This window comes from Glandiceps talaboti, chromosome 19 (genome assembly GCF_964340395.1).
Source record: "Glandiceps talaboti chromosome 19, keGlaTala1.1, whole genome shotgun sequence".
Lineage (NCBI taxonomy): Eukaryota > Metazoa > Hemichordata > Enteropneusta > Spengelidae > Glandiceps > Glandiceps talaboti.
In genome coordinates this window covers 16,690,280-16,704,510 of record NC_135567.1, presented here as the reverse complement: position 1 = coordinate 16,704,510, position 14,231 = coordinate 16,690,280, and the positions used below count along the sequence as shown (strand labels likewise).

Below are 14,231 nucleotides of genomic sequence, written 5' to 3'. Positions count from 1 at the left end.
GATTAGGACGACTTTGTGTAAAATGAGCCAGCAATGCAAAGTGATCAGGGGGTGTAAAGTACCATGGATGGCTTTCGTAAGCTGCCATTCACAGCCCCTACACAAAGGAGTGAATAGGGACACTTTTGTATCCGGCCAAATGACAGATAACGCGTGAATAAGGAGGCTACATGGGTTCGTACTTTCTTCAAGAAAGGAGGGGCTGGAAGCAACATTTTCAAGACCCCTGCTAAGCAAGCGTAACTGACCCTGAAAACTGTGTTAGCTTTGCAGTTTATTTTTTAAATTCTTACACAGCGTGGTCTACGTTTCAGCCAACAATTCGGCAGACTTTGGAAGGCAGAAGCAAATGATTCCAAGCTCGTCTACATTGGAGAGAGATATCGGGTTTGTGTTGTCAGTGTTTTGTCTACAAACTTGAGCACTCACTTATCACATTAGAAAAGACAGAAACATCCAGGCGTTGTATTTCCTGTACGGCCTTGTAGCTGACACCTTTAGAAAAAAACGCCACATTTAAAATGGAAAAATTTGACAGTTTGAACTTTATCACGGGGTGACAATTATTAACACTGCCGCGAAAACCGTTTTCATTTTCAAAAACAACAGAGAAAGTCCTTGGGTGAGTGGTGTGTCTGAATAAAACAGGACAGAGTTTTGATTGTAACACAATATCTACGGGTCTGGCTTCTACAAATTACAATGAAAACGTTTCACGGGAGATGTAATGAGGCGGTGAACCAACTGAAGTCAGAGACGTGAAAAAATAAAGTTTACACTATCCTTCCGTCAAAGAGCGTATTCGGTCTCAGAATGGGTCGGTTGAATTTCAGGTATACATATTCTAACGTTAACCGGTCAGAGAGTGCCGCCCATTCACTGGATTCACGCTTGAAAGAACGTAGCGTCGAGTGGACGACAGACAAAATTGATCGGTGTATCGATGTGCTGGTCCTTCCTTGACATTACGGCCGTTTAATACCCACATTAACGGGACACGGACGTTAAATTTATCAAATAAACGCATATACGGACTTTGTAAACTTTCCGATATAAACTACTTGATGTTAAAATGGTCAATAAAAAAGTGTATCAAATAAACAAAGCTCGCTATGGTGTGAGTTTATGTTTGCAAAACTTGGTGGAAACTTCGAAGGGTTAGTCGTGGAAGGTGTCAGACAGACACACAGCCGGAAAAATGCTAACTGTGAATTCGTGTGGATTATCATGTCTGACAGCAACGTCCCTTCACAAGTTTGTAGTTTTTGAATATTTTAATTCGACATTTCATACAGATCGTGCCGACAGGAAAATCTTATAGTCAGAAGTTTTGTTAGACTTCCTGCAAGTTGAGGCCAGACTTATGCCAACTTCCTACATAACTTGACCGATCGATATGAGAGTGTCACGCTGGGAGAACAGCTGACACTTTTTCCAGGGAAGCGCTACCGTTAAAAACAAACATTTTCCGAAAACATGAGCTTTACACGTAAACATTCTGTAGACTTACCTAAATCTTGTAGGGTTTATTTCTCCACTGTACAGTTATTTATTACGCCCGAGGAAAGTTTTAGAGAAATCCGTACACACGTTGGAAGTACAATCCTCGGAAGGGAAAGCTGTCATTTTAGAGTGAGACGGAAGAGTTGGTTCTGGGATGGGTTTGGTTTAAGTTGGTTGCGAAGACAGTTCAACTTGAAGACAACACCACAAAACTTCAGAAAATATCCAAGTTAGTGCGAATTATTCATGTAGACATACATGACAAGACATCACAGGGACAGTATGAGTTGAATGAACACATCCCATAGACGGTCAAAACAGATGAAATCCAATGCAATGGGTTCAAAGCTAAGATGGCCGCTTCTCTCGCCGTACGTCCCACTTGGGAATCTCCAAGTTTTCGCGCGATTTCCTCAAAGCAACCGAAGTTTTAGTAACGCTGAACGATATATCCTCTGCATGGGCATCTCAAAAAATACCGTCGGTAGCTCCAAACACGTCCAACAGTGGTCTGCTTTATTTGAGTTTGCAGCGATCAGCGCGGTTAACACCATTCAACAATCTCAAGTGAACGTAGAAAGAACTCATCCCAAAGTTATTTACACAGCGTGTGTGTAAATATGCGGCGCAATCCATTATTGAAATAGGGGTGTCCGGTCATCTAGTATGGAACTTGATCGTATCCTCTTTGAAATGCGAGACCCGATTATCCTTAAATACCATTTGAACTGCTATTTTAAACTTCTAAATCTACTTCCAGACGATTTGGTGTAGCTTTAATGTCAGAAGTGATGGTATTAAAACTTTAATGTGCGCTTCGACGATTGTCCACGCAAATGATAACCACTCATATAACACTAACAGTAACACTAGTTTCAAATCATAAACATTTTATACAATATTTTTGGAATTCTAGTGCATTTAAAAGAAATTCTATTGGAAAAGATCGCTGCATGTGCCGTTTCATCAAGATATGGCCTTTAACTTTCTGCTGACGTGTTTGGTCGGCCGTCCAGGGTTAGATTATTGAGTTTTCTGGGAGTAACTTTTACCACGTAGTTTAATAGGGGGCGCCCTTCAAAAAAAAAATAATACGAGTTACTTGACCCGAAAAGCCGGACGTTGGGAATAAACATTCTGGCAAACCAGAGCTATTATTTCTTCCGCTACACTCGTGGTCAGCAGGGACCGGCTCGTTAAGAATGGTACCGTAAAACGGTCGTGGTTTGCGACGATGGGAATATACGTTATGCATTTTTTTCCCTGTTGCGTTGGATATATATAGTCGACATTTTTCTCAGGGACTTTGGGTGATTATATACACAGAAGGAAACGATCCATCAGTATTTTGCTTTGAAAAGAAAAGTTTTGTTTCTGATGTGACATAAAAGTTAGACGTTGAAAAAAAGCACTCCTGAAGTTTCTGTCAATTACTAGTTTTATTGTAAAAGCATTAATACCAGATACAGAACATACACAAATCAACCAGCTTTCCAAAACAAAGTAAATATTTCATGTGACCATAGAGGGCGCTATTTTATTCAACCTATATTCCAAACCATACACATACAAATTCAATCTGTACTAAACTGCTATGAGAATTTCATTTTCTTCTTTTCTATTAATTTTCATTTAGTTTCTTAACATTTAATGATATTTCTATACCGTATGATACTTAATTATAAATTCCTTTTTTTGTTGAGTTAAAACATCATCTCTGTCATACACAGTATGAATACTTTTATTTTTTGTGACTGTCAGTTCAATTTGTTAATCTAGGCGTGAACCAGCAACAATTTTCTTTGAATTGTAGTTGAAATGTTCCTAAGGATGGCAGTTCATCATGCCCCTATATATGGATGTGGTCTCACGATAAAAATCACGATTATGGCAAGTTTTTCCCGGCATGCCCCCCACAAATTGACGTATACACAACGGAAGCACCTTACCGACAAATGGAATCATCTGTTTGGCGGTGCGTCTTGGACGGTGTCGTAAAAGAGGCTGTGGTTTATGACAATGATTACTCACAGACCGATTTCAATCACAAACAGGTATCTGAGTTTAATGAAACTAGTTTTTAGTAATATAAATATGTAATATTTTATTTATATATACCAATTGTTTGATAAGTAGTCTTCTTGGAAAATAAAAAAACTGGAAAATTTCAGAGTTCAACAAGAGGTCAAAAAGGTTATATAAGGATATAATTTTGATAGAATTATACACACGACTTCCAAACCCCCCCCCATCCGTAACCTTTGACCCTTAAAAATAACACTGAATAGGTATAGAAACTAAAAACACCTCAACGAAAAGGCAAAAACATGTAGCATTAGGGATACATACATATATATATATATATATATATATATATATATATATATATATATATATATATATATATATATATATATATATATATATATTTATATATATATATATACTATAAATTATTTATGCTATTTATTTTTACCTAAATTTTTGGTATTGATTTATGAATTGTAATTTAATTCAAATTAAATTTATATATTACATTATTTTAAAATTCTGCAGCCAGATAAATAGTTGTGTTGTGCTGATATTACATTGTCATTTCTACATAGACTCTATATCACACTTATATGTACTCGTAAAGATGAGAAACTAGAAAAAAGTTAATGTTGGTTGTTTATATAGTGCTTTCCCACTCTGTGCTCAAAGCGCTTCACAGTTAGGCAAAAAAAAAGAATTGTTTCTGGTCAGGACAGTTTGACTGAAATGGTGCGATGACACATTTTATTTCTCAACTTAAACCTATCACTCCATCTACTATTTATGGCAGTTACTGTTCTTTTTATAAAGTACTTTACAGCAAGCGTGTATGTGGGGCAGATGTCATTTGCTTGTTCATGATTGGCTCTACAGTTGTCTTCACTGAAGTAGGGAGGGTTACTTTTGTGTTTTCCCCAGGATCTGCAGACTGCATGGCCTGGACAAACACACAAAAAAGACCAATGCAAGGGTATTTAAGTGATGTGTGCTGACCAGAAACAGTGTTTTTTTGGCCTTATTATCCCTTGCACAGAACTATAGTGGCACAATGGCCCATTACTTCCTCAACTCCCTGGGGAGCAACCAATCCATTGCTGCCTCTATAACTGCATAGGATTAAAGCATTCACATTGCAACCTCTATCCTACCCAATAAAAATAAACTTGACAAGTTTTCAAAAAGTACAAAAAATAGTTACTGAAATGTTACTTCTGGAGCTGTGTGGTTTTATTTGAATAAATGTTACTTTTCATTGTAACAGAAAACTATTGAAATGTTCATTTAAAATGAAAAGTAACATTTATTCAAATAACACCACACAACTCCAAAAAGTTACATTTCAGTAACAAAAAATATGTTCCTGAGTTGAAAATTTAAGTTTTAATGACGACAATTTTATAATCAGCAATTTTTGATAACAAAATGCAAAGATAATTTCCAAAGTTTTGTTGTCAAAAAAAAGTTAAATTTGTCACAAAAAATCCTCTGTATTGTCTACTTAGCATATACAAGTGTGTACAGTATTTCTATATCAACTTTTCAGTTTTTTGAAAAGTAGAAAAATGACTTACAAAGTATGATTTATCACCTACAATAATAATAATAATAATAAAACATTTATATAGAGACATATATCCACGACATTGCTCATAGACGCTTCACATTTGAAATATGTACATTCCTACTTCATTATTTTAGTAGTAACAAAGAAATCCCAAACTAAATTTTAACAGTCATGGTTATCTCTAAGCCTGCAACTTATCTTCCTTCATGAAATAATGTCATTTCTTTCTTGTCGAGTCTAAATCTATTGCCATGGTGACTTCATTCTGCTTGCTTATCTGTATATGTTGTCATGGTAACTTTGTCCTCTGGTTTATCTGCATCTGTTGCCATGGTAACTTTATTCTCCTGGTTTAAATGGGTTATCTTCGTGTGGTTTCAATGATCCAAGTGTATGGTTGACAGTTCGGTGATGTGCTTCGTCGGCTCGGATAACAGTAATCACGTCACGCATCATAGCATCGGGCTAGAAGTAAATATAAAATATGGTAATGTATAATTATATGCAAATAAGCTGAACTGAGAGTACGGTACTTTCTCTGTAAGACTCATAAGAGCATTCCCACTATCAGTGCGCCCTCTAGTGGTAGCAAATTTTGTTGAAGTTGTGGGTCAGTATGATAAACACTAGCATTTCTTGTGAGACAGACACCACATAGTAATAGATAGGGGAAAACCACATTTTAAATCAAATCCAGTTGACACTTGGCAGGTTCAAACCCAGACTACAGAGTTAAGAGATGTACAAGCTGACTGCACGGCTACCGACAACCCAAATACCAGAAGACAATCATAATGCCATAGCAGTTATGCATCACAATTAACATTATACTAGAATAGTTTAATCAAGGTTAATCAAGGTTTTGTGCAAGTCTTTTAAAAGCTCATAAATTCAGCTTGTGCCAATTTAATTAATTTAACAATTATTTCTGTACTTTTTACTACTTACAGGAAGATTCCAGTATTTGATGGCTACTTCCGGAGCAGTCGTCTTTTCCCAAACTTTCAAATAACCTCTGTCAAAATCCTGTAAACAACAACAAGGAAAAAGAAGTAAATATCTTGTTTGTAAAATAAATAAAATTGAAATTTGACTCATTTTTGACCTTATTTATGTTTCTCTTAAGTGGTAGGTAGGTAAAACCTATCTGAGTTCCCTAGTCATTTTTACCAGGGTTCCTTACCAATGTTTTTGTTAAGGGTTGTAGGTAGGTAAAACCTACCTGAGTTGCTCAGTCATTTTACCAGGGTTCCCTACCAGTGTTTTTGTTAAGGGTGGTAAGTAGGTAAAATCTACCTCAGTTCCCCAGTCATTTTACCAGAGTTCCCTACCAGTGTTTTTGTTAAGGGTAGTAAGTAGGTAAAATCTACCTGAGTTGCCCAGTCATTTTACCAGGGTTCCCTACCAGTGTTTTTGTTAAGGGTGGCAAGTAGGTAAAATCTATCTGAGTTGCCCAGTCATTTTACCAGGGTTCCCTACCAGTGTTTTTGTTAAGGGTTGTAAGTAGGTAAAATCTACCTGAGTGGCCCAGTCATTTTACCAGGGTTCCCTAGCAGTGCTTTGTTAAGGAGGTGAGATTTATCCAAGTTCCCCAATCTCTGCCACAATTATGGGAAACTGTTACCTGATTTGACCTTTCCTGTTACTAGGGTTGACACAATTTAACAAATACACAAGCAATGGTATTCTTCTACCTTTCATCAAATGTTTTATCAATTAATGCAAGAAAATTTTGTACTGAATGTTTTCCAATCAACCAATCAAAACACACTTTCTATGTCTTGTAAGCTTCACAACCAATCAAAATTAACTTAAAGAATGTGCAAAGTTTGCTTCTCAATCAACCAATGAAAATGAACTTCTTCATGCTGCAGATTTGTAAGCATAGCCTAGCTACACTCATAGTATATGGGACTACTCTTCTGAGAATAAGTACTGGAAATCATACATATTTAATTAGATGATTTGCATAATTTATTCATACCTGCAAGCATTTTGAGTACGTTACGACTGCTTCCTCTTCAAGGTATCCAACAAAACGATGGCAGAAGCGTGGACTAATAATATAGCCTACTGAAAAACCACTAACAAAGATTGCTGTAAGAAATAAAATTATCAGAATTATTAAATATTAGCATATTTTTTGCATATATTACCATAATCTCATCATTATTCCATATATTACCATAATTTCATCATTATTCCATATATTACCATAATTTCATCATTATTCCATATATTACCATAATTTCATCATTATTCCATATATTACCATAATTTCATCATTATTCCATATATTACCATAATTTCATCATTATTCCATATATTACCATAACTTCTTTGTCTACGCATATACAATTTCTTCCATAATTAATTCCACTTTGCATATATTACCATAATTTCATCATTGTTGCATATATTACCATAATTTCATCAATATTGCATATATTTCAATAACTTCTTTGTCCATGTATATACAATTTCTTCCATAATTAATTCCACTTTGCATATTTTACCATAATTTGAACAACTTTCACATTGCAACCTACATCCTACCAGGTCCCCAATTATACAGCTGGGTTGACTGAGGCACAGTCGTGGTTCAAATCTTGCCCAAGGACTTTAGCCATTCAGAAACAAATGACAGCAACGGGGCTCGAACCTGCAACCTGTAGATACTTAGCCGGCCACTCTAACCATAAGATTATGTGTTCTTTACCTTGCGTTCCAATAATAGCCCATCTGAAAAGAGTTCCAGGTTGTCTGACTTGTAATGCTGTCATTAAATGCATTCTTTCATTTTCTGCTTCCTCTACAAGAGATAAACATATTATTATATCATTTATTTTGTTTTTACAATATTGAATTGCAACAGGTGCGTATTAATTAAAATTCCTACCATCGATGTGTACAATATAACAAGAATGCTGATTGGTTATTACCTAGCAATGTGTGTATACCATATAACAAGAATTCCGATTGGTTATTACCTAGTAATGTGTGTATACTATATAACAATAATTCCGATTGGAAATTACCCCATAATGTATATACCATATAACAAGAATTCTGATTGGTCATTACCTAGTAATGTATGTATACAGTATAACAAATATTCTGATTGGTTATTACCTAGTAATGTATGTATGTATACAGTATAACAAATAATCCGATTGGTTATTACCTAGTAATGTATGTATGTATACAGTATAACAAGAATTCTGATTGGTCATTACCTAGTAATGTATGCATGTATACAGTATAACAAGAATTCTGATTGGTCATTACCTAGTAATGTATGTATGTATACAGTATAACAAGAATTCTGATTGGTCATTACCTAGTAATGTATGTATGTATACAGTATAACAAGAATTCTGATTGGTCATTACCTAGTAATGTATGTATGTATACAGTATAACAAGAATTCTGATTGGTCATTACCTAGTAATGTATGTATGTATACAGTATAACAAGAATTCTGATTGGTCATTACCTAGAAATGTATGTATGTATACAGTATAACAAGAATTCTGATTGGTCATTACCTAGTAATGTATGTATGTATACAGTATAACAAGAATTCTGATTGGTCATTACCTAGTAATGTATGTATCCAACCATGATCTCTCTTTAACCTTCTCAGTGAATGTAGATGTCTGGACATAGCAGCTACCATTCCTGGTACCCCGGCAACTGTCTCCAAGAAAATTATCCTCCTGTGGTAAAAGAATTTGTGTTTGATTTGAAAATCCTTAGTTACAAGCCAGGTTTTCATAACATGGGACCCAGAAGTGTGTGTAATTTGAATAACAGCTACATGTATTTTGTTTGAGAAAGTGCATCACATATATTACGTTACTTACGTCAACCAAGTTTTTTCATTTCTCTTTCCAAACTTGTATCCAGAGAATACATCGAAACAAAGCCTTAGTAATTGTACTGAATAGTACGCCATCTGAAAAACAAAAGATGAAAACATTCAATGTTATACAATTTGCAAGTGATTTTAGATAGCACTTCTAGTGGCCAAATTACACAATCTTTTGTTTTTTCTGATAACTGGAATATGGTATAATACTAATCTAAATGCCTTGTTCTACATCTGCTTCTGAATAGCACTCCTAGTGGCAAACTTATACAATCTTTTGTTTTTTCTGATAACTGGAATATGGTATAATACTAAACTGAATGCCTTGTTCTATATCTGCTTCTGAATAGCACTCCTAGTGGCGAACTTATACAATCTTTTGTCTTTTTCTGATTACTGGCCTATGGTTAGACTCTCTCACAGTCCTCGGAGCTTCACTTTACTAAAATTAATGCTAAATGAATTGTTTTGTATGTACCGATACCATCTACATAACATACTCCATTACCGTACTCCAATAACCTTGTATTGTGCGCCCTCATCGACCACATAGTGATAATTATTTGTTGATGCTTCGTGTTTTCGGAGCTTCGAGAAAACATGGAGCTTCGCAGTCACATGTCAACGATTGGTTATCTCTATCATCGTCGACGAGGGCGCAGAGTACGGTTATATAGCTGGTATCGGTACATACAAAATAATTTATTTAGCTTTAATTTCAGTAAAGCGAAGCTCCGAGGACTGTGAGAGAGTCTAGGCTATGATATAATACTAAACTGAATGCTTTGTTCTACATCATTTGTTGATGATGAAGTGAATGATAAGAAATTCCCGCAATGGAGTGCTGATGTGATTACAAAGAAGTATGGAACTCTGATCACTTGTAAAAGTGTACACTTTGTTGATGATGGACAAAGACAAACAAAAAATATGGAATTTATTACCTAGTCATTCTATGTTACCACAACGTATATATACTTACATTATCAACTATACCTTCTGGTTTCTTATGTGTTATTCTGATTTCATGCAATTCTTCTGGAGACCTACAATAAAGATAATCTTGTCATTAATCTAACCTTTCTTATAACTTAGAAAAAAAATGTAGGAAATTGCTCCCAGCGATTTCTTTTTTTAAAGAGACAAAAACCACAAAGACACAACTCTGCAATTCTACACAATTTCATTCAGGTTTCGAACTATGTGCCAGGCCTATGTTACATTATACTCTCTGTTATTCATGAACTTGAATTTCATAAGGGGACAGACAAGTAGCTGAAACTCTGCAAAACTGTTGGTCCTTACAAATATCTGTTGGTCTCGGACCAATGAACTGATGTTAACTTCACACACTGTACAGGTCTAAAAGAAATTGTTTGGTTGGTTCCAGTTACCCGACCCCACCTAGTTTTTCACTGCCGACCCTAAATTTTTTTTGCTTATGTATTCAAGAAAAAAGAAAACAAGTCTTCGGACAAATAGTGGATATGGAAACTGACATCAACTTTAAAAGATAATATAAAACTGTTCTTCTAATTTGTAATGGTTGTACATCTGACGAGAAGAAACTAGCAACACAGAGACTATATGGAAAACAACAGAACACATAACTACCTGCACCTCCACTCATGGAAAAAAAATCTACCTACCCCATCTATTCTAAAATTGATTGAAATGGAACCTCACAATTTTTTTAAGGCCTTGCCATGAAATTTAGTCTTAAAACTTAAGAATGTTGTCTTGAGGAACTTACAAAATCTATTTTGCCAAAAAATATCACAAATAAGATAAAACTGATATAATGGTGTATTTCAGTTAATGATTACATTGTTAATGTTTACATGATAGTGGGGGGGGGGGAGAAAGAGGTAAGGGCTGTGGAATTATGGGTAAAATACTGGAGAAGTTAATTATATGCATGGCGTGATAAATGAATGAATCTTACATATTTGTTTGTTTGTTGTATTTTTATTTCTTTGCTCACCAGATTGGATGTGGTAATGTAGCCTCTCTTTCATCATAAAGTATTTTGCCAACATCAGCATCCGTTTTTTCCTTGTGTGCGATTCTGAAAATAAATGAAAAGTTAGGGATACATAGAAAATGACAACAAAATAACAATTTACGTGGTTAAAAATGAATAAACAAGGCGAAAATGACAACTGTAATGTGAAATTACGTTCCTAAAAATGATAAAATTACAGTTTTTTGTTGCACTAAAATCACATCCGATAATATTGCTTAAAAAGGTGAATCTTATTTGTTGTAGTAAACTTATCTGAGAGAATTATGTCCTTTTTTAATTCACAAGGAATCCAAATGAAATGAAAGTATGGTTACATTTGACAAATAATTCATGTTAGGTGTAATTTTTCAACAATATCTCAGGCACATAATGCAAGTTAGAACAATATATGAACCTGAGTTTAGTTCCTTATACCGGTCAAAAATAAAAACGAAAGTATTAAATTTACACCACTGAGGGCGCTATTTGTTGAAATTTTTCCACATCTTGTTGGTAATATCCTCTCACTCATGAATATTAACAGGGTTTAAACATCACTACATTTACGATTGGATTAGGTAAAGGGTCAGGATGTGTTACTATGGAAATATGCTAATAAGTATAATTGGAGTGTTTTTATGAGCCATGACGTCTCTACCCACATCTATTAGCATCTGGCCTACATTCTGGGACATTGTGACAAGATTTCTTCATGCTTGTACTACATTCATTCCCACTTTCATTTTGGATTAATTCTAATTTTTAGCTAAAAGTGTAACACTTACAATACATCTTGAGTCTTTTATTTTGCACATTGTTAGTATTTCTTCTGTTTTGGTAGTGTTTAAACACTACAGAAGGGCAAATTTTAGTTTTGCTCACAAAATACATTTTTGTTACAATTTTGGATACCCTTTAATGAGGGAGGTGCTCTATAACTAGATATTATCTCCCCTCCCCATAATATTTTTCTTTGTTCAGCCAAGGAAAATATGAGTGACCTAAGGGGCCTTTGTCACTATGAGTCCCTAGACTCTTATGACAACCCTTCATGAGTATTTTCCGGCTGAGAAGACAAATATTGAGGAATAATATAATTATACCATGGACATAGTATAACAAATAATCGGGGACAGTAATGGCTATTTTTAGTGTTTTGACTCATATTTCGAAGACAGAAGAACCAGTGACATAGAGACATTTTGTCATGGCATAGTCATGACGTAGAACGACCAGAGTATATATTTCAATTTTTTTTAAACCTGGCTCATGCATGGTATAATTAAAGAATACACAGCAGTCAGTATGTGCCAAGAAATGTTGGTTACTGTTAGTACATACCTAAAATGTTGGAAGTCTGTATCACTGAATTTCTTCTCCAATTCCTTTTTACGATCTTGACTCAGACCATTATTTGAGTCACTGACTTGAACTTTGACCTTTGAGTCTGATAATGAACACATACATCTGATCTACAGATAAAATAATGGATAAAAATACAGAAATGAAATATGCTTATCATATTCTCCTGTAACTATAGTTACCAAAAAATTATTCACATTCAGCTGACAAACTCTATTGACCTGAACAGGCAAAAAGTTATTCCTCTCGGAGTACTTAAAACCCTTGGTTGATACAAGAAGTCATTGTTAAGATTTGCTAGTTTTTATGAGCTGTGATGTCTCTACCCACATCTATCAGCATCTGGCCTACATTCTGGGACAATGTGACAAGATTTCTTCATACTTGTACTACATTCATTCCCACTTTCATTTTGGATTAATTCTAATTTTAAGATAAATATTAGAAATAGCTAATACATACATGTTTCTATAGATGCTCGTTTCTTGAAATAAACTTATGTCATTACGTATTCCAATTTAACTTTGTTTTATTTTAATATTATCGCACTGAACAAAGACAATAGGGTGACGTCAGCACTGATGTGATGTCATGCATATATTAGTTTCTTTTAGAATATGTATGACTACAGATTGTTAGTATAACTTGGTCTAGCCCCCCCCCCCCCCCCCCCACACACACACACACACTTGCAGACAGTGTACAGAATGCAATACTGACAGAGAGGGACAATATCAGAATCGAGTCCAAACTGTCTCTGTCTGCAAGCAGGGCTAGGCTTAGCCCTACGCTGATTGCATGCTTGTAATCATGATTCTGTCATCTGATTCTGACTGGCTAAGTTGTAATTTGACCCCTATGCTATAGAGCCATACAAGGAAGGGTTACATTTAGTTCTGATTGCAGCAATTACTGACTATGTCCCTCAACAACGGAAGACAACTGTCGGAATTGAGTTCTGAATTACTCTATCTGCAATCAGGACTAGATGACACCTCATTTAAAGAAGTTTCGTCCTTCTATGTTGTTACACTTGGCAATGAAGAGTGAGACAACCCTGGAGACACTCTCTTCCTTGTCTGTGCCGAAGACAAGTACATCTCCAAAATTATAGAAATATAAGTTAACAATATCTTTACCAAGTAAAATAAATAACAAAACTCGTGTACGAATACATTTATCATAATAAAAATAAAAACCAGACTGACAACTAATATAATTGGTAATTATTAATATCGAATTTCTGACGCAATCAATTTCCCGCGAAAAACGTTGCAGATGTCAAAGACTCAAATTTAAACTCTGACCATGGGTTATACTTCCATGCTCTGACGTTGAAATAAAAAAAAAAATATAATTATTTGTGAAATAGAGGTAATATTAGAAATAGCTAATACATACCTGAATACATGGAATGATATTTCGAGATGTCATAGGACTTGTTCGTCCCAGTTTCTGTGCAGTCGTTACAGCATTCAGTCGAACTTGGAAAATGCCTGGATTTGCACCCAATGTTATTGTTAATCGTTTGACATGTCGAGCTGCCCTCATACCACTTATGACGACACCAGCCATAGCGAACTTGCTAATATTTCAGATTTTCTCTGATAGTTTTACACGTAACTGTTAATGCGTATGCCAAATTTTGTCCCGACAGCGAAAGTACGGTGTCTGCATTCGAGTTTTACCGGCAAATGTTGCAACAACGGAAGGGGTTCCCAGTAGATGAAGCAATCCACTGACGTCATTCACCGACACGCATGCGCTCTGACCTTCAGAGCTCACGATATTGACCCTCTAAGACAGGGGTTAACGCTGCGGTACAAGTTTCCGGGTGTTTACAACAAGTAAAAGGGGAGGAAAAACTACCGCTGCGATATATCTTTACTAAT

At 35.3% G+C, this 14,231-nt stretch overlaps 1 protein-coding gene across 1 annotated transcript; it reads right to left on the bottom strand.

Annotated features, from left to right (window-relative positions):
* Positions 1–3,961: 3,961 nt before the first annotated feature.
* On the bottom strand, positions 3,962–14,022 carry LOC144450211 (alternative oxidase, mitochondrial-like). Its single transcript, XM_078140803.1, has 10 exons — positions 13,741–14,022; positions 12,319–12,449; positions 10,957–11,040; positions 9,955–10,018; positions 8,968–9,059; positions 8,702–8,820; positions 7,821–7,913; positions 7,086–7,198; positions 6,050–6,127; positions 3,962–5,566 (listed from the first exon to the last, which is right to left on the bottom strand). Exons 1-10 carry the CDS (start codon positions 13,912–13,914, stop codon positions 5,441–5,443), a joined length of 1,074 nt encoding a protein of 357 aa, XP_077996929.1. The 5' UTR covers positions 13,915–14,022; the 3' UTR covers positions 3,962–5,440.
* Between the last annotated feature and the right edge of the window lie 209 nt (positions 14,023–14,231).